This window comes from Loxodonta africana, chromosome X (assembly GCF_030014295.1).
Source record: "Loxodonta africana isolate mLoxAfr1 chromosome X, mLoxAfr1.hap2, whole genome shotgun sequence".
Lineage (NCBI taxonomy): Eukaryota > Metazoa > Chordata > Mammalia > Proboscidea > Elephantidae > Loxodonta > Loxodonta africana.
This window is the reverse complement of record NC_087369.1, coordinates 56,653,312-56,680,243: the sequence shown is the minus strand read 5'-3', so window position 1 is coordinate 56,680,243 and position 26,932 is coordinate 56,653,312. Positions and strand designations below refer to the sequence as shown.

Genomic DNA, 26,932 nt, shown 5'->3' with positions numbered 1-26,932 from the left:
TATGATTCCATTTATGTAAAATTATAGAAAATGAAAACTAATCTGTAGTGACAGATCGGTGATTGCCTCTGGGTGGGGGACAGTGTGTGGCAAGGAGGGTTGGATGACAAAGAGGCATAAGGAAACTTTTGGGGGTGAAGATGTTCATTATTTTTATTGTAACGTGGGTTTCATATGTTGCTGTTACATGCCATTGAGTCGATTTTGTTCTCACGGTGACCCTACGTAAGTAATACAGGATAGGTGCATACATATGTCAAAACTCATCAAATTGTACACTTTACATGTGTTCCATTTATTGTATGTTAATTATACCTCAATAAAGCCGTAAAATTACATTTTGGGGACAATTAGGAAAATTTGAAAATTGACTGGATATATTATAGAATTGGATTGGTAATGACATTCCAGTGATGTGGGAGAATGCCTTTATTTGTGGGAGACGAGCGCTCAAAAATATTTGTGGATGAAATGTTCTAATACCTAATACTTACATCAATATTTCAGTAAAATATTGTTGAATTATAGGGTCGCTATGAGTCGAGTTGGAATCAACAGCAATGGGTTTATTGTTGAATCTAGATGAAAATTATATGGGTGTTCATTTTATTTTTTTTTCAGTATTTCTACATATTGAAAATTTACATAATTTCTACAAAATTGAAAATATGGGGAAAGGACAAATTTGTTAAAAGGGATGGGAGAATGTTTTACAATGCGAAATGTGCCAGAGAGATCTAGTAAGCACAGGACTGAAATAAATTTTTTAGATTTTCTAATCAGGAAGTCACTGAAGAATTTAGAGTAGTTCACAGAGTTTGATGGGTCCAAAACAGATACCTGTGATTGAAGTGAGAAGTAGAAATGAGGTAACAGAGAAAGGGCATAGTTTTCAAAATTTTAGGGACAAAAGAGTTATATACATGGAAAAACTAGACTCTATACACTAAAACCTGGTCTTGAAATTATGCAGCATCAAAGTTTAGAAATAGGAGAGTTGAGTGCATGCATGAACTTGAAAGAGATGGGTTTCTGAAAGCAGCTGTTGTGTTAGGTCTTAGTAGTTCACTGATATACTTGAAATGGAGTTTGTGACTTAAAAAGACCTTCCATTTAATGGGATTAGTATGATCAAAAGTTTTCAGTAACTGCAGCATACGTGAGGAGCTGGAAAAAAATACTGCTGGTATTGAGGCTGACATTTCATATCATAGTCTGGGATCAGGACCTAGTCCCAGCTCGTGACGCACGGTATTTGATTATCCTTTTCACCGTAGACAAGAAATAGTCACAGTGCATAGTACCAACTTAACTTTTAAATTCCTGGGGTCTTTTTGCTCTGGTTCAATGACTGCCATTTATTTTTTCAGTCCTACTTGAATTTTTAAATCAGTTTCCCTGCTGACAAACATGGCTCTCTCTTATAAATCACCAAATAGCCACTCTTCTCAGCAGGTTCCTGGATTTTTCACTTCAAATACACTTTCTCTGAATTTATCATGACAAAATAATTAGACAAACATGAAAAGAAGTTATTCGCAGTATTTTCTTAGTCGATTTGGTGATTCATCCTTCAGGACTTATTCCTCCAGCTATTGACTGATAGTTCTAAGCAATCAACCTTCCTTGGCTATTGCATTCACTAAAGAGAGCTATCTCATTCAAGATCACACCCCCTTCTAGCCCTTATCCAATGACTGGGCAGTATGGGGGTTATAAAGTTCTGGTACCCTTTCTCCAGTGGGGGGCAACTCTGGAGGTCTGTGCCAGCTGTCCAAACAGAGGCCTTTGGTAAGACTGCATCACAGCCCAATCTCTCCCACCTAATCCTGCATCCTTCCCTTCCACATGGTGTTGATCTCAAGTGCATTCCCTAATGAATACTTATGGCACACTAATCTGCAACTCAATGTCTGCTTTCCAAGGAACTCAGCCTGCTAAAAACAAAAATCACTGACCCTGACAAATACTGCTCAAGTAAGGACCACGTGGTAGGAAGAATCCTAAAATGGCACCCCAAGATTTCCCACCCTAATCCCTCGGACTATGGGTGAAATATCATGCCCATGATTGCATTATGTTACATGGCAAACGTTTTTCAGATATAACTAAGGTTACTAATCAGTTGAATGGAAACCCTGGTGGCGTAGTGGTTGGGAGCTACAGCTGCTAACCAAAAGGTCGGCAGTTCGAGTCCACCAGACGCTCCTTGGAAATTCTATGGGGCAGCTCTACTCTGTCCTATAGGGTCACTATGAGTCGGGGTGGACTTGACGGCAATGGGTACTGTACTGGGTAATCAGTTGAATGAGTTAATCAAAAGGAAAATTATCCAGGTGAGCCTAATGTAATCACAGGAGTCCTTTAAAAGCAGAGTTTTCTCTGGTTGGTTGCAGAAGAGGAAGTCAAAGAGATTCAAAGAGTAAGAAGAACCTGGCTCATTGCTGACGGTTTGAAAATGGAAGGGGACATATCCAAAGGAACAGAGAGCCGCCTCTAGGAGTTATAAGCAGCTGCTGGCTGATAGGAAATGGGGATCTTAGTCCTACAAACACAAGGAACTGGGCTCTGCCAACACCCGGATGAGCTTGCAGCAGATTCTTACCCCAGAGCCTCCAGACAAGATCCAGCCTAGCCAAAACCTTTATTTCAGCCTTTTGAGACCCTAAACAGGGAACTCAGTTGAGGCCACTAGGACTTCTGACCTACAAGGCTACGAGATAATAAACAGGTGTTGATTTAAGCCACTAAGCTTGCGGTGATTTGTTACACAGCAATAGAAAACTGATATAAACCAAAACAAAAGATTAAGTGGAGATCAAGCCCCATCAGGCTTCAAGCAAAAGTAGACATTATCTGTAGGAAAATGAGCGTTCTAAGAAGAGACGCAAGAGTTAAAAAAGACTACTGGACAACTAAAGGATATAGAAAGTAGAAGATAAAAATAAAGGGACATAGTAGGTAGATGTCAAATGATCAAGAAGTTTTTAAATACTAGTATGGCAACAGTTGCTAGGCTGGCTTGGCACACTTCAATAGAGTTGGCTGGTAAGAAGACTGAGCCCAAATGGATTTAGACAGTTTATTACTCATGACAGTGGAGACAACACGAGCTTCACATTCACATCAGTTTCTCTTGTCTCCCAAGTCCCATGGGGGTGATGCGGAGGTAATCCCAGATGAATGCTGCATACATAATGGGTCTGTGGCACAGCTCAGGAACCTCAAGCTTAGGAAAACCCTCTGACTTAGGCTGGTTTCTCTAGAGAAGCAAAACCAGTGAAGCGATTTATCCCAAAAAGAGATTTATCTCAAAGAAATGCCTCAGATGGTGGTAGAGGCTGGCAAGTCCCAAGTCCATGGGTCATGTGTCAGGCTGGAGGCTTCTCCTGACTTGTGTAGCTGCAGGGGCTGAAAAATCCGAGGTTGGCAGGTTAGATGACAGGCTGCTGGATCACAGGCTGCAGAGGCTGATGAATCCAAGATCCACAGGTAAGAGGACAGGCTGCTGGCTCACAAGCTGCAGAGGCCGACAAATCCCAAGATCAGCAGACAATACAGCAGGACGTGGGCTCAAGTCCCAAGAACCAGAGGTCAGATGATGGCAAGCCAGATGCAAGATCCAGAGCGAGCAAAAGCCAGCGAGATTTGCCAGAATGTCTGTATATACCAGATGCAGGCCACAACCCCTTGGAAACTCCCCTTACAACTGATCACACCAAATCACATCACAGAGGTGATTACATTATATCACAAAATGGAGGATAACTACATAATTACATAGCTGCAAAATTACATCATTACATAAGTGTCAAAGCACTTAGAATCATGGCCCAGCCAAACTGACACACAACCTTAACCATCAAAGTCCACCCCTTGTCAACCTGGCACCTGTAAACATCTCCTGAAACCATACAGAATCTCTAAATAAAAGACAATTACAAAGTCACACTAGTGCCTAACATGATACAACTAACCCACATACAAGGGAAAACGTACTAGCCCTGTTTACATCTTATATATTTTTTAATAATTTTTATTGTGCTATAAGTGAAAGTGTACGAATCAAGTCAGTCTGTCACATATAAGCTTATATACACCTTACTCCTTACTCCCGCTTACTCTCCCCCTAATGAGTCAGCCCGCTCCCTCCTTCCAGTCTCTCCTTTCATGATGATTTTGCCAGTTTCTAACCCTCTCTACCCTCCCATCTCCCCTCCAGACAGGAGATGCCAACACAGCCTGAAGTGTCCACCTGATACAAGTAGCTCACTCTTCGTCAGCATCTCTCTTCAACCCATTGTCCAGTCCCTTCCATGTCTGATGAGTAGTCTTCGGGAATGGTTCCTGTCCTGGGCCAACAGAAGGTTTGGGGACCATGACCGCCGGGATTCCTCTAGTCTCAGTCAGACCATTAAGTATGGTCTTTTTGTGAGAATTTGGGGTCTGCATCCCACTGTTCTCCTGCTCCCTCAGGGGTTCTCTGTTGTGCTCCCTGTCAGGGCAGCCATCGGTTGTGGCCGGGCACCATCTAGTTCTTCTGGTCTCAGGATGATGTAAGTCTCTGGTTCATGTGGCCCTTTCTGTCTCTTGGGCTCATAGTTATCGTGTGACCTTGGTGTTCTTCATTCTCCTTTGCTCCAGGTGGGTTGAGACCAATTGATGCATCTTAGATGGCCGCTTGTTAGCATTTAAGACCCCAGACGCCACACTTCTAAGTGGGATGCAGAATGTTTTCATAATATAATTATTTTGCCAATTGACTTAGAAGTCCCCTTAAGCCATAGTCCCCAAGCCCCGCCCTTGCTCCACTGACCTTTGAAGCATTCAGTTTATCCCAGAAACTTCTTTGCTTTTGGTCCAGTCCAGTTGAGCTGACCTTCCGTGTATTGAGTATTGTCCTTCCCTTCACCTAAAGTAGTTCTTATCTACTAACTAATCAGTAAATAACCCTCTCCCACCCTCCCTCCCTCCCTGCCTCGTAACCACAAAAGTATGTGTTCTTCTCAGTTTATACTATTTCTCAAGATCTTATAATAGTGGTCTTATACAATATTTGTCCTTTTGCCTCTAATTTCACTCAGCATAATGCCTTCCAGGTTCCTCCATGTTATGAAATGCTCCACAGATTCGTCACTGTTCTTTATCGATGTGTAGTATTCCATCGTGTGAATATACCATAATTTATTTAACCATTCATCTGTTGATGGGCACCTTGGTTGCCTCCAGGTTTTTGCTATTGTAAACAGAGCTGCAATAAACATGGGTGTGCATATATCTGTTCGTGTAAAGGCTCTTATTTCTCTAGAGTATATTCCGAGGAGTGGGATTTCTGGGTTGTATGGTAGTTCTATTTCTAACTTTTTAAGAAAATGCCAGATAGATTTCCAAAGTGGGTGTACCCTTTTACATTCCCACCAGCAATGTATAAGAGTTCCAATCTCTCCGCAGCCTCTCCAACATTTATTATTTTGTGTTTTTTGGATTAATGCCAGCCTTGTTGGAGTGAGATGGAATCTCATCGTAGTTTTAATTTGCATTTCTCTAATGGCTAATGATCGAGAGCATTTCCTCATGTATCTGTTAGCTGCCTGAATATCTTCTTTAGTGAAGTGTGTGTTCATATCCTTTGCCCACTTCTTGATTGGGTTGTTTGTCTTTTTGTGGTTGAGTTTTAACAGAATCATATAGATTTTAGAGATCAGGCGCTGGTTAGAGATGTCATAGCTGAAAATTTTTTCCCAGTCTGTAGGTGGTCTTTGTATTATTTTGGTGAAGTTTTTAGATGAGCATAGGTGTTTGATTTTTAGGAGCTCCCAGCTATCTGGTTTCTCTTCGTCATTTTTGGTAATGTTTTGTATTCTGTTTATGCCTTGTATTAGGGCTCCTAACATTGTCCCTATTTTTTCTTCCATGATCTTTATCGTTTTAGTCTTTATGTTTAGGTCTTTGATCCACTTGGAGTTAGTTTTTGTGCATGGTGTGAGGTATGGGTCCTTTTCATTTTTTTACAAATGGATATCCAGTTATGCCAGCACCATTTGTTAAAAAGACTATCTTTTCTCCAATTAACTGAAACTGGGCCTTTGTCAAATATCAGCTGCTCATATGTGGAGGGATTTATATCTGGGTTCTCAATTCTGTTCCATTGGTCTATGTGCCTGTTGTACCAGTACCAGGCTGTTTTGACTACTGTGGCTGTATAATGTGTTCTAAAATCAGGCAGAGTGAGGCCTCCCACTTTCTTCTTCTTTTTCAGTAATGCTTTACTTATCCGGGGCTTCTTTCCCTTCCATATGAAGTTGGTGATTTGTTTCTCCATCACATTAAAAAATGTCATTGGAATTTGGATCGGAAGTGCATTGTATGTATAGATGGCTTTTGGTAGAATAGACATTTTTACTATGTTAAGTCTTCCTATCCATGAGCAAGGTATGTTTTTCCACTTATGTAGGTCCTTTTACATCTTATATTTTATAAGTGAAGAAAACAAAAATATTTGATGCACATACATAAGGAAGGAATATGCCTAACAATTACAGTCCCCGTTTCTGAAACCATTCACATGGTCATAACTGGTATTTAGAACTACCTTCTTTCACCACCTATTCCATATTCCCTTTACCCTCAGCAAGCACCTCAGCTGGTCATAGTTCTTTGCCTGGTGGGTAATCCAAACATTAATTACTAAAGGTTCTTGGCCATTAGCAGTCATGTCAGAACAAGGCTGCTGTAGTTTTCCATTGACTTTAATCACAGGGCATGGTAGTACTAAGAGACATTAAGGGATCTCTTGTATTCCAGACATACCCTTCTTTACCTCTATTATGTAATATGAATCCTATTTCCTCTTGGTAATCACGACCAATCACATGAGCCAATGCAGTAACTCTCTTCATTGCCTGTTGATGCAGAGGCATGAGAGCCCAAAGTGACCAGGTAGCATTCTTAACTTCCAGTTCAAAAGAATCAGTTGTGTCTCCTGGTAGGAGCATTCTTCCCTTTGGAACTAAAACCTCTAGATCCACAGAGCGTAGGGTTGCAGGGACAGGAAGGAAAAATTTTGCAAGTGGGTCGCGAGGGCTAACAGTGAGTGATGCCACTCCCATTTCCACCCCTTGACTCCTGGACCCATGAATCCTGGCTATGGGAGAAACAGCAACATATACTGGATGCTTGTTTAGAACATATACAGCCTCCTGGATTACACTGCCCCAACCCTGCAAGGTATTGCCACCTAGCTGTTACTCTAATTGTGTCTTTGGAAGGCCATTCCACTGTTCTATCAAGCCAGCTGCTTCAGGATGACTGGGAACATGGTAAGACTAGTAAATTCCATGAGCATGGGCCCATTGCCACACTTTATTTCCTATGAAGTGAGTCCCTTGATGCGAGCGATGCTGTGTGGGATACCATGATTATGGATAAGGCATTCTGCGAAGTCAATGAGTGGTAGCCTTGGCAAAAGCATTACATGGAGCAAAGGCAAATCTGTATCCAGAGTATCTATTCCAGTGAGAACAAAATGCTGCCCTTTCCATGACAGAAGCAGTCCAATGTAATCAACCTGCCAGCAGGTTGCTGACTGATCACCTTGAAGAATGGTTCCATATCAGGGACTCAGTGTTGGTCTCTTCTGCTGGCAGATTGGGCACTCTGCAGTGGCTGTAGCCAAGCTGGCCTTGGCAGATGGAAGTCCATGTTGCTGAGCCAACATATAACCTCCATCCCTGCCACCGTGGCCACTTTGCTCATAGCCCATTGGACAATGACGGGGGTGGCTGGGGAAAGAGGGTGACTGGTTTCCACAGAAGGCATCATCCATCCAATTGATTGTTAAAATCCTCCTCTGCTGAGGTCACCCTTTGGTGAGTATTCACATGAGACACAAATATCTTCACTTCTTTAGCCCATTTGTGGAAGTCTATCCACATACCTCTTCCCCGTATCTCCTTGTCTCCAGTTTTCCAGTCATGTTCATTTCAAGACCCTAACCATCCAGCCAAACACTGGCCACAGCCCATGAATCAGTATACAATTGCACATCTGGCCATTTCTCCTTCCAAGCAAAGTGAACACCCAGGTGCACTGCTAGAAGTTCTGCCCACTGGGAGAATTCCTTTCACCACTGTCCTTCAGGGAAGTCCCAAAAAGGGGTTGTAATGCTGCTGCTGCCCACTTTCAAGTGATGCCTGCATACCATGCAGAACCATCTGTAAACCAGTCACGAGCTTTCTCTTCCTCAGTCAACTGATAAGGAACTCCCCATGAGGCCACAGGTGCAGATTGGAAGAGGGTAGGTAATATGGAGACTATGGGCATTTGGGCTACTTCCTCATGCAACTTATTTGTGCCTTTAGGCCCTGCTTGGGCCCGGTTTCATATACAGCACTTCCATTTAAGGGTGGAGTGCTGCCGTGTATGTCCGATTTTATGTCTCCATGGGTCAGACAACACCCAGTTCATGATGGGCATCTCAGGTATATGGTGACTTGGTAGCTCATGGCTAAGTATTCAGGCTCTACTAAGGCCCAGTAACAAGCCAAAAGCTGTTTTGCAAGAGGAGAGTAGTTATCTGCAGAGGATGGCAGGATTTGCTCAAAAATTATAAGGGTTTGCACTGTGATTCACCAACAGGGGCCTGCCAAAGACTCTAAACGGCATCTCTGCCACTAACACTTCAAGCACGACTGTATCAGCTGGATCATATGTCCCAAGTGGCAAAGAGGCTTGCACGGCAGCCTGAACCTGTTGCAGAGCCTTCTCTTGTTCTAGGTCCCACTCAAAACCAGCAGCTTTTCAAGTCACTTGATAAATAAACTGGAATAGCACACCCAAATGAGGAATATGCTACCTCCAAAATCCAAACAGATCCACCAGGTATTGTGCCTTCTTTTCAGTTGTGGGGCAGGCAGACAAAACAACTTATTCTTCACTTGAGAAGGAATATCTTGACATGCGCCACACCCCTGGGCCCCTAGAAATTTCACTGAGGTAGCAGATGCTTGAATTTTTGTGGGATTAATTTACTACCCTCTAGCATGCAAATGTTTTACCAGTCAGTGCAGAGTCATTGACACTTCTTCCTTTCTAGGTCCAGTCAGCATAATGTCATCAATGAAACTGACCAGTGTGACGTCTTGTGGAAGGGAAAAGCAATCAAGGTCTCTGCGGACTAAATTTTGACACAGGGCTAGAGAGCTGATATACCCTTAAGGTAGGACAGTGAAGGTATATTTCTGGGCTTGCCAGCTGAAGGCAAACTGCTTCTAGTGTTCCTTTGAAAGTGGAATCGAGAAAAAGGCATTGGCCAGCTGCATATGAGGTACCAAGAGATGTATTCATTTGCTCAAGCAATGAAACCATATCTGGAACAGCAACTGCAATTGGAGTCACCACCTGGTTAAGTTTATCATAATCCATTGTCATTTTCCAAGATTCATCTGTTTTTGCACAGGCCAAATAGGCAAGCTGAATGGGGATGTGGTGGGAATCACCACCCCTGGATCATTCAAGTCCTTGATGGTGTCAGTAATCTGCAATCCTTCCAGGAAAGCGGTATTGCTTTTGGCTTACTATTTTCCCAGGTAGGGCAGTTCTAATGGACTCCGCATGGCTTTTCTTACCATAATAGCCCTTACTCCACTTGTCAGGGATCCAATATGGGGGTTCTGCCAGTTGCTCAGTATCTCTCTTCCAATTATGTATTCTGGAAATGTGAAAAATCACTAAAGGATAGATTTGGGGACCCACTGTGAGATGAACTTGAGCTAAGGCTCCACTAAATACCTGACCTCCAGACACCCCCACTCTGACTTGTGGGCCACACTGACATTTTGGGTCTCCTGGAATCAGTGTCAGTTCAGAACCAGTATCCAGTAATCCCCCAAAAGTCTCATAAAAGGCCATAGATGCCTTTGGGGAAGGCTGGGAGAATGACTACCAGTATAAATCTTTGGCAGTGTAATTGGTCCTCAAGGGGTACCAACTGCCCCTTCATTTAAGGGGTTGTGGGTCTGTAATCTGGGTCAAGTCTGGAGATTTATTTAGGGGCCATGACTATTCTGACCATTCGAGTTAGACTGCTGCTCACTTCACCTAAAATTCTTCCACTTGTACAAATCAAGTAAATATTTAGTAGATTTCCCACCTATTTCACTCCTAGGGACACCATGACTAAGCAGCCAATGCCATAAGTCCATAGATGTCATATTCTGATTACTGCTTTGACTCTGCTGTCCATTATGGTAACCATTCCTACCTTGTCTTTGTCGATTGAGTGCCGCCACTTGGTCCCTACCACCACGGGGTCCAATCAGCCCCATTGTAGTTAGGTGTCTTAATTCAGTTAGGGCAGTTGCCACTGTCAAATCTGACTTACATAAAATAGCAATCACAGCAGTCTTCAAGGATGCTGTGGCTCCTTTCACAAATTTGTTCCTCACCGTTGTGGTAAAAGGTATGTCCTCTGGGGACTCCACGTATGGGTCTGTAGGTCTAATCTGACAAATTCACTCAAACATGGTAATTTCCCTAAGCCTTTGGATACCTTCTACAGGATACTGAGGCAGGTCTGGTACTTCAACTTGATTTAGTGTAGGCCACTGCATAACCCATGCTTCAGTGAACCAACAAAATAACCTATTAGATCCTTTCCTAGCCTCTGAAGCTGAAACTCTGAATGAAGAGTCTGTGCTTAGTGGGCCCATATCAATAAGTTCAGACTGATCCAGCTTTATGTTCCTTGCACCATTATCCCACACCCTTAATAACCATTCCCACACACGTTCCCCAGGTTTCTGTTTGTACATATTAGAAAAGTCAATCTGTTCCTATGGAGTGCAGCGTGCCTCCTCCTGGGTCACACGTTGTACTTCACCTTTTTGGGTTTGCTGGGACTTAAGTCTGGTTATATGTCTAGAAGCAAAAACGGGTGGTGAGGATGTGTTCTGAGAATATTCAGCAATATCTTTTAAGGCATCTGCTTCAGGTGATGCCCCAGGCATTGACTCAGACAAAGGCCCTTCAGACACAGCTGGGTTAATCTCATCATATGGGATGGAGGAGCTAATGGTTTTAGTGTGTGTAGGGGGGATGGCTTAGCAGACACAGATGGAGTAATCTCTTCAGATGGGAGTGAGAGGGCTGGTTCTGTTAGTAGTAGTGATTCAACAGAATTTAGGGATTCAGTGTGCCCATCTTCCTGATTATCTACCTGTATGTCCCCATACCAAGTTTCAGGATCCCATTTCTTCCCAATCAATGCTTTCACTTTAACTTCAGACATGGTTCAAGGTTGGGAATTCTACTGACATTGTAATTCAGCCACACTTACAATAAGACTCTGGGTTTGGTTTTCAGCAATATCAGCTGTTACTACAAGAAATAAGACTTTATTTCAGGGCACAAGTGGCAACTTTGAAGTCATTTATGCGGTACTTGAGCTGTGAATCTGAAGCCCTGAACTCATCTCTTTCTTTCACCACGTTGTCTAGCAAAAACAGGACCAACCAATCAGCTTCCTTACACTTCTCATTCTCGCAACATTGTAGAAAAGTATCAAACATGCAATCACCCAGAGCCTTGCCTCTCACCAATATTTAATGTATTGGCAGTGATATTTTGCATATTTCTATTGCTACCTCACACCATGTATTAGCAGCACTCTCTTTACTAATGGAAGCAGAGTCATCAAGATTTTTAAGTCTTACCAGACCTGAGAACCAATTTAGAAAACGTGTCCTTAAAATTTTGTTTCTCTAAAACCACTCTCAGTATCAAATATCTTAGGCTGCATTCTCTAGAGAAGCAAAACCAGTGAACGTTACATATATATGTGTGTATATATATATACATATATATATATACACACATATATATATATACCCACTGCCATCAAGTCGAATCTGACTCATAGCGACCCTATAGGACAGAGTAGAACTGCACACAGACACACATATATATGTAGATATTGATCTCAAGGAAATGGCTCACGCAGTTGTAGAGGCTGGAAAGTCCCAAGTCCGTGGGTCAGATGTCAGGCTGGAGGCTTCTCCTAACTCAGGTAGCTACAGGGGCTTACGAACCCAAGATCAACAGGTCAGATGGAAGGCTGCTGGCTCACAGGCTGCAGAGGCTGATGAATCCAAGACTGGCAGATAAGATGGCAGGCTGCTGGTTAACAGCCTGCATAGACTGATGAATTCCAAAATCACCAGGCAATACAGCAGGCCGCTGGCTCAAGCCCCATGAACCAGAGATCAGATGATGATGAACCGGATGCAGGATCCAGAGCAATCAAAAGCCAGTAAGCTTTGTCAGAATGCCCATATATACTGGATGCAGGCCACACCCCCAAGGAAACTCCCCTTACAACTATCTAATCACATCAGATCACATTATGGAGATGATTATATCACAAGATGGAAGATAACTACATCATTATGTAACTGCCAAACCACTGAGAATCATGACCTAGCCAAGATGACACACAACCTTAACCTTCACACCCTCAATATATATTATAAGGGACTATTAGCAAACCTGATGGTCCTCCTCTTTAGAGAGAGACATTATTACCTTGGAATGTAAGCAAGTCTTCTCTGTGAAGGAAAGAGAAAGGTCTTTACTATCGTGGAATGTCTCCAGAGACGGAGACATTCTCTTTCTTCACTATTCTGGAATGTAAATAAATCTGAGAAAATCGGTTATTAATATCTAGACATAAGCAAACATGAGAGATTCATGGAGAATTGTTTCCCAACAAGGAGCTAGAGTCAATCACACAAAATAAAACTAAAAAGAATAATTCTATGAAATAAGTGTAGAGTGGTATGAAATAAATGTAGAAGATAACAAAGACATCTCAAAATTCATAACTGATGTTCCTGAAGAAGAGAAGAAATGGACCAGGAAAAAAGCAAGCAAAATAAAACCAAACCACACCAAACCCATTGCCGTCGAGTTGATTCTGACTCACAGCGACCCTGCAGATTACAACAGAACTGTCCCACTGGTTTCCAACATTGTAAACCTTTATGAAAGCAGATTGTCACATCTTTCTCCTGTGGAGGGGCTGGTGGGTTCAAATTGCTAACCTTTCAGTTAGCAGCCAAGCACTTAACCATTGCACCATCAAAGCCCCAACGGGCTATTTCCCTACAGAATAAAAACCTTAAGCCAATAGGGGAAATGCAGCAAACCCTGTTGCTCCCAGGGGAAAAGTGAAGATCCATTTTGGCTAAAAAAAAAAAAGATCCATTTTGGCTAGAGGGACGGAAACAAATAAAACCAATCCTCTACCTGTGGAGGAAGGGCATGAAACCATCACTGGCCCAGAGCATCAGAGGCCTTCTAGCAATGGAAAAGGAGCAGAATCAGTGAAAAAGACCCACCCTCAAGACCCACAACCTGTCTAAACCTGAGGCTGGCCCAGGACAACAGAGAATATACTTGAGCCACCCTTCCACTGGGCCAGCAAGAATGGAGTAATAACAACAGTCTACTAATGAGGAAGAGGCAAGAAAATGGAAAGATCCTCTCTGAGATTCAGGAACACAGGAAAGGCCTAAAGCCCAGGGTACTGCGGGAACATTGAGAAAAATTCTCTGGCAAAGCAGTACCTACCATAAGCACAAGGTAACACTAGAGGAATTTGAAGTCTATGGTACACTGAAGGTAGCCATAGCAACAACAAAACTCAAACCCAGCTCAGGTCCTGACTAGATGGACTCAATCCCTTCATGCTAATGGCCTACCAGAAGAGATCCCTGTTTATATCAAGACATAAATACTGTTTATCTCAGTTTATACTGTCCTACATACTACACCCAACATTTGGCTAAAAATTATCAGACACAAAGAAAACGAAAAATACTACTGCAAGAAACCAAAAAAGACCTACATAAATGGAAAAACATGCCATGTTCATGGATAGGAAGGATTAACATTGTGAAAATGTCACTAACTACCCAAAGCGATCTACAGATATAATGCAATCCTGATTCAAATTCAAATACCATTCTTTAAGGACATGGAAAAATAAATCACAACCTTTATATGGAAAGGAACGAGGCCAGGGTAAGTAAAGCATTACTGAAGAAGAACAAAGTAGGAAACCTCACACTACCTGATCTCAGAATTTACTACACAGCCACAGTAGTCAAAACAGCCTGGTACTGGTACAATGACAGACACACAGACCAATGGAACAGAACTGAGAACCCAGAAGTAAATCCATCCACCTATGAACAGCTGATCTTTGACCAAAGGTCAATGTCGAATAAATGAGAAGAGACAGTCTTTTTAACAAATGGTGCTGGCAAAGCTGGTTATCTGTAGAAAAATGAAACAGGACCCATACCTTACACCATACACAAAAACTAAGTTTAAATGGATCAAAGACCTAAATATAAAACCTACAACTATAAAGATCATGGAAGAAAAAATAGGGACAACTGTAGGGGCCTAATACATGGCATTAAAAGTATACCAACTGTATCTAAAAATGTATAAACAACAGAAGATAAACTAGATGAATGGGATCCTTACGCTCATCAAAAGACTCCTCCAAAAAAGTAAAAAGAGGACCTACAGACTAGGAAAAAATTTTCAGCTACGACATACCTGACAAGGGGTTAATCTCTAAAACTTATAGAAAACTTCAACACCTCAACAATAAAAAAGACAAACAATCCAATTAAAAATGGGCAAAGGACATGAATAGACACGTCTCCAAAGAAGATATTCAGGCGGTGTCTTAGGCTGGGTTCTCCAGAGAAGCAAAACCAGTAAAGCATATATATATATATATATATATATATATATGTAATGAGAGAGAGATTTATATCAAGAAAATGGCTCGCATGGTTTTTACAGGCTGTGAGTCCCAAGTCCGTGAGGCAGGGAAGAAAATTCTACTCATTCATGTAGCCTCAGGGGCTGGCAAACCCAAGATTGGCAGGCCGGAGAGCAGTGCTGCCACAGGCTGTGAAAACGGATGATCAGCAGGCAAGATGCCAGCAAGCTGCTAGCCAAAGTCCCGCAAACTGGAGACTAGACGAATGGGAGCCAGCTGCAGGATCCAGAACAAGCAAAAGCCCTGCCAAGGTGAGCAGAAAGGAAATAGGTGGATGAGGGCAGGGAGATGCAGGCTGAGGGGGCGGTGAGCTGGCATAGGCCCCGCCCCCACCAGTACCACTCAGCAGATTCCAACACATATCAAATTTCAACAGGGAAGTAATCACAACATTATACAACTGCCAAAACACTGAGAATCACGGCCCAGCCAAATTGACATGCAATCTTAACCATCACAGGCAGCTAACAAACAAATGAAGAAATGCTTGCAACCATTAGCCGTTACAGAGATGCAAATTAAAACTACAATTAGATTCCACCTCACTCCGACATCAATGGCACTAATCAAAGAAAACAAAATAACAAATATTGGAGAAGGTGCAGGGAGACTGGAACTTTTATGTACTGCTGGTGGGAATGTAAAATGGTACAACCATTTTAGAGAACAATATGGCGCTTCCTTAAAAAGCTAGAAAAAGACATACCATATGATCCAGCAATTCCACTCCTAGGAACACATCCTAAAGAAATGAGACGTCACATGAATAGACCTATGCACACCCATGTTCACTGCAGCATTTTTCACAATAACAAAAAAGATGGAAACCACCTAAGTGCCCATCAACAGATAAAATATGGTACATACACATAGTGGAATACTATGCAACGATAAAGAACAATGATGAATCTGTGAAACATCTCACAATATGGATGAATCTGGAGGGCATGATGCTCAGTGAAATTAAGTCAATCACTAAAGGACAAACACTGTATGATATCACTATTATAAAAACTCACAAAAAGATTTACACACAGAAAAGAAACAATCTTTGATGGTTACAAGGTTGGGAGGGAAAAACCCTAACTAGACACTAAGTAGTAACTTGGGGAAGTGTAAGACAGTATACAATACTGAGGAAGTCAGCACAACTTGACCAAGGCAAAATCATATAAGTTTCATAGACACATCCCAACTCCCTGAAGGACTGAATTACCGGGCTGAGGGCTGGGGACCAGTCTCTGGGGACACCCAGCTCAATAGGCATAACATAGTTTATAAAGAAAATGTTCTACATCCTACTTTGGTGAGTAGTGTCTGGGGACTTAAAAGCTCGTGAGCAGCCATCTAAGATACTTCACTGGTCCCACCCGTCTGGAGTAAGGGAGAATGAAGAAAACCAAGGACACAAGGGAAGGATTAGTCCAAAGGACTAACAGACCACAACTACCACAGCCTTTTACCACAGCCTCCACCAGACTGAGTCCCAGCACAGCTAGATGGTGCCTGGCTACCACCACCAACTGTTCGGACAGGGATCACCATTGAGGGTCTTGGACAGAGCTGGAGAAAAATGTAGAAGAAAATTCAAACTGACAGAAAAGACCAGACTTACTGGTCTTAGTCTTACAGAGACTGGAGAAGCCCTGAGAGTATGGAACTGGACACCCTTTTAACTCAGTACTGAAGTCACTCCCGAGGTTCACACTTCAACCAGATTAGACAGGCCAATTGTCATGGATTGAATTATGCCCACCAAAAGTATGTGTCAACTTGGTTAGGCCATAATTCCCAGTATTGTGTGGTTGTGCTCCATTTTGTGATTGTAATTTTGTTAAAGAGGATTAGGGTGGGATTGTATCACCCTTACCCAGGTCACCTCCCTGATCCAATGTAAAGGGAGTTTCCCTGGGGTGTGGCCTGCACCACCTTTTTATCTCTCAAGAGGTAAAAAGGGAAGCCAGCGGGCGGTGGAGGGGGGACCTCATACCACCAAGAAAGCAGTGCTGGGAGCAGAATGCATGCTTTGGACATGGCATCCCTGTGCGGAGAAGCTCCTAGTCCATGGGAAGATTGATAAGGAGGTTGACAGAGGGAGAAAGCCTTCCCCTGGAGCTGACACCCTGAATTTGGACTTTTAGCCTACTTTACTGTGAAGAAATAAATTTCTCTTTGTTAAAGCCATCCACTTGTGGTACTTCTGCTATAGCAGCACTAGATAACAAAGACACCAATGAAACAAACAATAATACATGTAGCTCAACCATGTAGATGAGATTGAATGGGCACACCAACCCAGGGGCAAGGAGGGGAAGGCAGGAGGGCACAGGAAAGCTGGATGAATGGAAATGGGGAACTCAAGGTCGAGAAGGGGAGAGTGTTGACACGTTGTGGGACTGGCACCCAATGTCACAAAACAAAATGTGTATTGTTTAATGAGAAACTAATTTTCTCTGTAAACCTTCATCTAAATAAAGCATAATAAAAAAAAAGCTGGAAATAGAAATACCATATGAACCAGCAATCCCCCTCCTAGGAATATACCCTAGAGAAATAAAAGCCGTGACATTAATAGGCATATGCACACTCATGTTCATTGCAGCATTATTCACAATAGCAAAAAGATGGAAACCTCAGTGCCTATCAACAGATGAATGGATAAACAAACTGTGGTACATACACACGATGGAATACTACACAACAATAAAGAATAATGACAAATCCACAAAACATCTCATAACATGGATGAATTTGGAGGACATTATGCTGAATGAAATAAACCAATCACAAAAGGACAAATATTGTATAAGTCCACTATTATATAAAAAAAAGAAAAGGTTTACTCACACAAAAAAGATTCTTTGATGGTAACCAGGGAAAGTAGGGGAAGGGAGGGTAAATTACTAAATAGATTGAAGACACGTGGTAATATTGGTGAAAGGAAAGGCAATACACTATATGGGGGAAAGTCAGCACAATATGACAAAGGCAAAGGAAGACACTGAGAGGAACACAAGAATAAAGGGCAATTATGGCAATTACTATAACACAGACAATCCTTCAACAATAGTATTAACAAACAATAATTTACGAAGGGATACACAGATACGAAAACAAAAAACCAAACCAAACCCAATGCCATTGAGTCAATTCCAACTCATAGTGACACAGGTAGACAGGTATGCTAAAGCGGTGTGGGAGGATGTAAGGAAGCACACCTACCTGCATATAAACGTTAGGTTGTGGATATCTCTACATACATATGTGTACGTGTTTCACGTATACTAATATAGACAACAGTACACACAAGGGGCACAGTCATGGAAACTTCTTATCAACAAATACCTCCTAGGACAAAGGTACTATGCTTGAAGGCTAAGGACCACAGATTCGGGGGGGGGGACGACATTTATGTCAACTGGCATAACAGTGCATAAAAACAATGTTCTGCATCCTGCTTTGTTGAGTAGCATCTGGGATCTTAAAAGGTTGCAGGTGGCCATCTAAAACACAACTAGTGGTCTCTTCTTGCATGGAGTAAAAGAGAATGAAGAAAACAAAATATTCAAGGGTGCAATTAGTCCAAAGGACTAATGGACCATATGCACCACAGCCTACAAGATTTTGAGACTAGATAGTACCCAGCCACCACTCCCGACTGCTCTCACCAGGATCACAATAGAGGGTCCAGGACAAAACGGGAGAAAAACGTAGAAAAATCAAATTCATAAAAAAAAGACCAGACTTAACTGCCCGGATAGAGACTGGAGGAACCCCTGAGACTACAGCCCTATGACACCCCTCCAACTTGGAACTGCAGCCATTCCTGGAAACCACCTTACAGCCAAGCAACAGACAGGCCTATAAAATAAACAATAATATCCGAAAAGAATGTGCTCCATAGAACAAACAATTATACAATACCAAAAGGGTGACATTTGCCCAAAAGTATAAATGAGAAGGCAGGAAGGGGTAGAAAAACCAGATGAAAGGAAACGGGGAATCCAGGGCAGAAATGGGGAGAGTACTGACAAAGTGTGGGGATTGCAACCAATGTCATGGAACATTTTGTGTACACTTTGTTGAGTGGGAAACTAATCTGCTCTGTAAACTTTCACCATAAACAACAAAATATTAAAAAAATTATTAGACACAAAACAGCAAGAGAAAATCCACTGTCAAGAAATAAAGCGATCAACTGACCCAGACTTAGTTGACCCAGTTGTTGGAAATATCAGACAGAAAATTTAAAATAGCTATGAATTTCTTTTTATGACTAATACGTTAAAAAAATTTTTTTAAAGGTTACAGTTAAAAAAAAAGAATAATGTACATGAACAGATAGGGAATTACAGCAGAGAGTACAAGAAAGAGTGCAATGGAAATGCTAGAAATAAGAAAACATAACTGAGATGAAGACTGCCATCGACAGGTTCATCAGTAGACTAGGTAAGAGTCTGGGGTGGGGTGGGGCATCAGTGAACTTGAAGATAGGTCAATGGAAACTGTCTTAACTGAAACACAATGAGAAAAAAGATGGAAAAGACATACATACAGGTATGGAAGAAATCTGTAGCATTTTTCTATCTACCACAGCCTGTCTTATGGAAAAAAAAATCATTCACTTTATTCCCTCATGCAAAATATGTCACCCCCCCTTCTGGGACCTCCAAATGCTTCATCCCAATTATGCCATCAGGTTTAAACCCAGGATCTCGAGTCTCCTGCATCAGGTTTAGATATGGCTGAGGTTCCTTGGGTGCAGTTTCCCAGTTTCTTGATCCAGAGATCTGTGGGCTAAATGACAAGTTATCTAACCCCTGCAAACACAATTTTATATATACGCACACACACACACACACAGTATAACTGCAACAGACACTCCCATTCAAAAAGGGGAAGAACAAGAGGCACGTAACAGCCACTGGTCCATACTATCTGAAATATAACAGAGTAAATGTTGCAGGTCCCCCTATTCCAAGGGCAGATAATGTTTCTTGATTTTGGCAGTTCTCCCCAGGAGTGGCTCCTCAGTCCATTTCACTATACTGTCCTTGGGTCTTCTGAGATGCCCTTCTTTTCTCATAAGAAATGGCCCATGTTTGCAGTTGAGTAGCTTTCTCAGCTTGCTTCCTGTTCATAGAAGTTAGGGAGAGGAGTCCAGAGGCCACTTTTCATTTGAACTGGTTTAGTCCCTTTAGGTCCAACCTGGAGGTAATTTCAGTAGTAAAACTCCATTTAAAAACTTTATGGGCTTCCTATAAATCTGGTTCAGATCTACTCCATGCCCCATATGCAACACTGACAATTCTTTTTAAGATAGGCCTCTCTTTGCTTTGTGCAATGTGTCAGGCTGCTCTGGGACTATGCTGTAAAGCTTTTTAGAAGCACTTTTGTTTAGCTGAGAGGGTCTTCAAGTGCCAACTTAAGTATTTCACATGGAGGTCTCAGGATTCCAAAGAGTATGAAGAGAAGGTAAAAGCCTCAAAGTAGGCTTTTCATGCTTTTCAAGCCTCTTCCTGAATCTCTTTGCTAATGTTCCATTGTCCAAAGCAAGTCAGGTAGCCAAGCTCAGCGTTAAAGAGTAGAGAAAGATACTCTCTTAATAAGAGAAACAGCAAAGTAACAATGCAAAGGGACATGCATAAAGGGATGGGAAGAATCTGGCTATTTTAAATTGTGGATTCATTTGAAAGAAATATTCAACAAAAAAAACAAATTAAACCCGTTGCCGTCGAATCGATTCCGACTCATGGCTACTGGGCAACATATTTTATAGACACAGTTATGCTAAATTCAAAAAATAATTTCAATTGTTCCTCCTGTTATATGTGTTCTGCCACAAACACATCCTATATAGAAGTGAGACTACACAGCACATATATCATTTTGTTGTCCTAAGTTTCATTTTGTAGTTAAATTGCTTAATATACCACAGTAAGCTTGACTGTCATTACATAATTTCACATCATCCTTTTTATAAAGAATTTGATAACAATTTGCCTTATAACTTTTTATAAAAAGGCTTTTCCTAATGCAGCAAACTGACAGCATTTTTACCCAGTATGAACTCTATTTTATTTTATGAGGCTGTGCAAATACGGAAAATTCCTCCTCTTCTGAATAATTTTTCTCATGTCAGGTGAGAGAACCTAATGAATGCTTTTCCTTATACGATATTTTCACATAGAATCTATCTTAGATGAATCCTGTAATTTACACTTAGAGCTGACTTCTGTGATAAGGCTTCCTAATTTTCAAGAAACAGGGTTACTTTCATGTATGAGTATTGCGATGCATACTAAGAACTGATTTCTGCGTGAAACCCTTTCCACAGTCACTGCATTTATAGGGTTTATCTCCAGTATGAATTGTCTGGTGTTTATTGAAATTTGACCTGTCCGTGAAGGCTTTCCCACATTGTGCACATATGTATGGTTTCTCTCCTGTGTGAATTCGCTGATGTACTCTGAGATGTGGTTTCTTGGAGAAAGATTTCTCACAGTCAGGACATTTATAAGGCTTCTCTGTAGTATGAATTCTCTGATGTGTAATTAACTCTGACTTCTGGATGAAGGCCCTACCACAATCTGTACACACATAGGGCTTCTCTCCAGTATGAATTGTCTGATGTTTATTGAAATTTGATCTGTCAGTGAAAGCCTTCCCACATTCAGCACATATATAAGACTTCTCTCCAGTATGGGATTTCTGGTGGGTATTGAGATTTGACCTGTTGGTGAAGGCCTTTCCACATTCAGTACATATATAGGGTTTCTCTCCTGTATGGATCCGCTTATGCATCTGAAGTTGTGACTTGGAAGGGAAGGATTTCCCACACTCACTGCATTCATAAGGCTTCTCTCCAGTATGAATTCTTTGATGTGCAATCAAATGTGCCTTCTGGATAAAGGCCTGCCCACATTCAGTACATATATAGGATCTCTCTCCTGTATGAATTCTCTGATGCATCCTGAGCGTTGATTTTTGGGTAAAGGCTTTCCCACACTCACTACATTTGTGCTGTCTCTCTCCAGTATGAATTTTCTGATGTATATTGAGGGCTGAGTTCAGGGAGAAGCCTTTCCCACATTCACTGCATTCATAGAGTTTTTCTCCAGTATGAGTTGGCTGATGCCTAAATAGAGATGACATTTGGAAAAATGATTTTCCACATTCACTGCATTTATAGGGTTTCTCTCTGGTATGAGTCTTCTCATGTATAATTAATTCTGAATTCTGGATAAAGGCCTTCCCACATTCAGTACATATATGTAGTTTTTCATCTCTATGAACTCTCAGATATATACTGAGCAGCTGCTTCTGTGTAAAAACATTTACACATTTGCTAAGTTCATGAGGTTTTTCCACAGTATTAATTCCCTGGGGTGAAAACTGGTGTGACTCCTGGGCAAAGATATCCCCAAATTCAGTACATGTGTTTGCTTTCTCCCCCACAGGAAATTTCAGATTTTGACTGAGTGCTCGTTTGAGGCTGAGGAGATTTCCACACTGATTACTTCCACATAATTTCACTCCTGTATGAGTATTTTCATGGCTAGTATAAGAACTCTGGGTGAAAACTTGACTGTGTCCAATAATTTTATCAAAGTTCTTTGTTGCACTGTTTGTATTATGAATATGTACATCTAAATTATGCTTAAAACTCTTTCCAACTGAGACACGTTTATGGGACCTTTTCTGTGATAGAGTAAGGTTTGGGCTTGGATGATCAAATTTTCCAACGTCTTTATTTTCATAATTCCACTCTGTAGTCAATACTTTCTTGCTGATGAAAGCAGTATGATTCAGAGGTTTGTTTCGTTTTTCCTGATATCTCTCTATCTGCTCAGCATCTTGCCACAGTTCTTCTAAAATGGAATACAATGAATCATCTCTTGTATCTTCACCCTCCATTTCACTATGAAATGTAGCTTTTTCAGTAGTTCTGTGTTGTGAGGTCTCAATCCCAAATTTGTTACCTAAAAGAGAAAGAAAAATTGAAAATGACACAAAGCGGAAGACTAAGAAGGTATATAAACTAATCCAGACTGAACACAGGGGAATCAGTAAATCTGATGATGGTGATGATTACGATGATGATGACGGAGACGACAACAATGAAAATGACAGGAAATACATATGTAGTATTTATTATGTGCCAAGCACTTACATGGCACTTATATTGTTCCAGACACTGTTCTAAGACATATATACATACATATGTAGATACGAAGTCATTTAATCTGTTTGAAAGCCCTATGAGGTACCTACTATTATTATCAATCTTTTGCAGACAAGGAAAGTGAAGCTTAGAATGGTTATATCACTATCCCTAAAACATGGTTATTAAGTGTTGTATATTGGAATTCAACATAAGGAGTCTAGTTTTACTTTGGTAGGAGGCTTGGCTATCTAGCAGGGTGGACAGAAGATTTAAAAAAACAAGGGCTTTAAGAGAGGAAATACCTGTGGAGAACCTAGACTTGGAGGAGGTGGCTCAGAGTGCTTTCAATTCTAAATCCTCACTAATCTTGCTGCTTCATCTTGCTTGTTAGCAGCAATACCAAATTAATGTGACTCCAAACCCATTTTATTCATTTTTATAGGAAAAATACTGTAGTCATAGCCATCCTGACCTATACAAACAATAAATGGATGTCTGTACTCCAACTCTCCATCCAGGTGTAATTGTTTTCTTAGACTTCAAATTACATATATCTAATACAAAATATAAAATAGGGGAGAGGATAAGCCATCTGTAGTAGAAACTGCAATCTGTCGATTAGAATGCAGAATGTTTCCCTATTCTTTAACATTAATAGACTTGTAGCCAGGCATATGACTACCCAGTCATATAACAGTTCCTAGCCTCCTTTGTAAATTGGTGTGGACAGATGACAATGTTCTCAATAGAATGTAAAAAAAAAATTAAATGTCTTAGGTAATGAAATCTATCAGTGGAATTTAATGTGAAGAAACAGAGAGTCTGCAAATCCCATTAGGAAGAGAATAATCTAAGCATAAGAAAATACAGACCTATTTTGGGGTTATGTCACTAGGAATTAAGAGGATATCTAAATAGTATTCATTAAAAAGGAAAGAATAGCAATATGCTCATTTCATCTCAGTTAACGCATTTGTTAGCATACAGTGGGTCACAACATCTTCATTTTTTTTAGTATCTCTAAGATCTGCAATGATGCTACCTTTTTCATTCATGGCATTAGTATCATGTGTTTTCTCTTTCTCTATTAGTCTTGCTAGAGATTTATCAATTGTATTAGTCTTTTCAAAAAACCAACTTTCGGCTTTGTTAGTTGTCTCGATTGTATGTCCTGAGGTGCAAGCTTAGATCACCAGCTTTAACAGTGATTAGACACTACACAGTGTATGACTTCAACCCTTTGAAATTTGCTGCAGTTAGCTTTATGTCCCTACATACGGTCTATTTTGGTCAGTGTGCCATGTCCACTTAAAAACAATCTATATTCTACAGTTGTTGGATGTACTGAACTATTAGTCAATTAGGTCAAATTGGTTTATCACGTTTAAATCTTCTATATCTTTATAGATTTTTTTTATTTTTTGTTCTATCAGTTAGAGAGAGAGGTAGGTAAAAATCTCCAACTATGCACATTTGTCTATCTTTCCATTTAGTACTGTCAATGTTTACTTTCTATATTTTGAAGCTGTTAAGTGCATACAAATTTAGTTTATATATTCCTACTGAATTGAAATTTTATCATTATGTAATATACCTCTTTATCACTCATGATACTTCTTACCACAAAGTATACTTCGTCTGATATTAATAAACCCACACCAACTTTCTTGTGGTTATTGTTTGCATGGTATGCTTCTTATTCTTTTCTTTTCAAATTTTATGTGTCTTTATATTTATAGCGTGCGCCTTATAAACAGTATATCAGATCCACTTCGTGACTTGGAGGCACTACAGGATGCTGCAGGTTCATCTTGTATATTTCTTGCCCCAGTGCGAGAACCAGCCATTATTCCAAGAGGCCCAAACCAAAAACAAACAAACAAACCTGTTGCTGATGAGTCAATTCCAACTCATAACGACACTATAGGACAGAATACAACTGTCCCATAGGGTTTCCAAGGCTGGAAAATCTTTATGGAAGCAGACTGCCACATCTCTCTCCCACGGAGTGGCTGGTTCAAACCACCCAGGTTCCCTTTATTACAGAATGGTATTAGAAACCGAGATCTGGGTGCTTGGTGTGCTTATTACTACGGGGTTGTCATCTTTCAGACCCTCTCAGCTAACAAAGAAATATGTGCATGTATATTAACCATGTATCTATAAATATCCTATATGTAACCATCTATATTTATATTAAGTTAAACATGACTTCTTTTTTATTGTGGTAAAAACAAATAACAAAACATTGCCAATTCAGCAATTTTTACATGTATTAATTCAGTGATATTGATTACATTTATCATGTTGTAAAACCACTATCACTATCTCTTTCCAAATTGTACCACCACCATTAACAGAAACTCAGTGTCCCCTAAGCAATAATTCTCCCTTCTCCCCTCCCTCCCACCCATGGTAACCATTAATAAGCTTTGGTTTCTATATATTTGCCTATTTCATATAAGTGTGATCGTATAGTGTCTTAGTGATCTAGTGCTATTATAACAGAAATACCACAAGTAGATGGCTTTAACAAAGAGAAATTTATTTTCTTACAGTCTAGTAAGCTAGAAGTCCAAATTCAGGGCATCAGGTCCAGAGGAAGGCTTTCTCTCTCTGTCGGCTCTGGAGGAAGGTCCTTTTCATCCATCTTCCCTTGGTCTGGGAGCACCTCAGTGCAGGAACTCCAGGTCCCAAGGACACGCTCTGCTCCTGGTGCTGCTTTCTTGGTGGTATGAGGTCCCCAACTCTCTGCTTGCTTCTTTCCTTTTATCTCTTAGGAGATAAAAGGTGGTGCAGGCCACACCCCAGGGAAACTTCCTTTACATTGGATCAGAAAGGTGACCTGAGTAAGGGTGGTATTACAATTCCACCCTAATCCTCTCAACATAAAATTACAATCACAAAATGGAGGACAACCATGCAATACTGGGAATCATGGCCTAACCAAGTTGATACATACATATTTTGGGGGACATGATTGAATCCATGACATACAGTATTTGTCCTTTTGTGACAGACTTATTTCACTCAGCATAATGTTCCATCCATGTTGTGGCATAAATCAGGACTTCATTTTTCTTTATGGCTGAGTAATATTCCATTGTATGTATACACCACATTTTGTTTATTGTCTTAGTCATCTAGTGCTGCTATAACAGAAATGCACACAAGTGGATGGCTTTAACAAAGTGAAATTTATTTTCTCACAGTCTAGTAGGCTAGATGTCCAAATTCAGGGTGTCAGCTCCAGGGGAAGGCTTTCTCTCTCTGTTAGCTCTGGAGCAAGGTCCTTCTCGTTAACCTTCCCCTGGACTAAGAACTTCTCTGCACAGGAACCCTGGGTCCAAAGGATGTGCTCTGCTCTCGGTGCTTCTTTTTTGGTGGTGTGAGGTCCCCTCTCTCTGCTAGCTTCCCTTTATCTCTTCAGAGATAAAAGGTGGTGTAGGCCACACCCCAGGGAAACTCCCTTTACACTGGACCAGGGATGCAACCTGGTAAGGGTGTTATGATCCCACCCTAATCCTCTTTAACATAAAATTACAATCACAAAATAGAGGACAACCACAGAATACTGAGAATCATGGCCTAACCAAGTTAAAACACATATTTTTGGGGGGATATAATTCAATCCGTGACATTCTACCCTCTGGCTCCCCCCAAATCACATTCTTGCAACATGCAAAACACATTTATCCCATCATATCATAGCGAAAGTCTTAACTCCAAGTCCAAAATCCAGAAATTCCTCTTCATCTGTGAAATCCAGAATACAAGTTATCTGCTTCCAAAGGTACAATGGCAGAACAGGCACAAACTAGACGTTTCCATTACAAATGGGAGAAATCGGGGGAAAGAAGGCATAATAGGCACCAAGCAACTCAGCAGAACACATTATATTAGTCCTC

At 41.0% G+C, this 26,932-nt stretch overlaps 1 protein-coding gene across 5 annotated transcripts in view; it reads right to left on the bottom strand.

Moving 5' to 3' along the window:
* Positions 1 to 4,984: 4,984 nt before the first annotated feature.
* ZNF81 (zinc finger protein 81) overlaps positions 4,985 to 26,932 on the bottom strand; it is a 135,592-nt gene continuing 113,644 nt past the window's right edge. For all 5 annotated transcript variants that reach the window (XM_023557902.2, XM_064278228.1, XM_023557903.2 and 2 more), the window contains one exon: positions 4,985 to 22,839. In XM_023557902.2, coding sequence (XP_023413670.1) covers positions 21,134 to 22,839 — 1,706 coding nt within the window. In that variant the 3' untranslated portion in view covers positions 4,985 to 21,133. The remainder of the gene's footprint in view (positions 22,840 to 26,932) is intronic.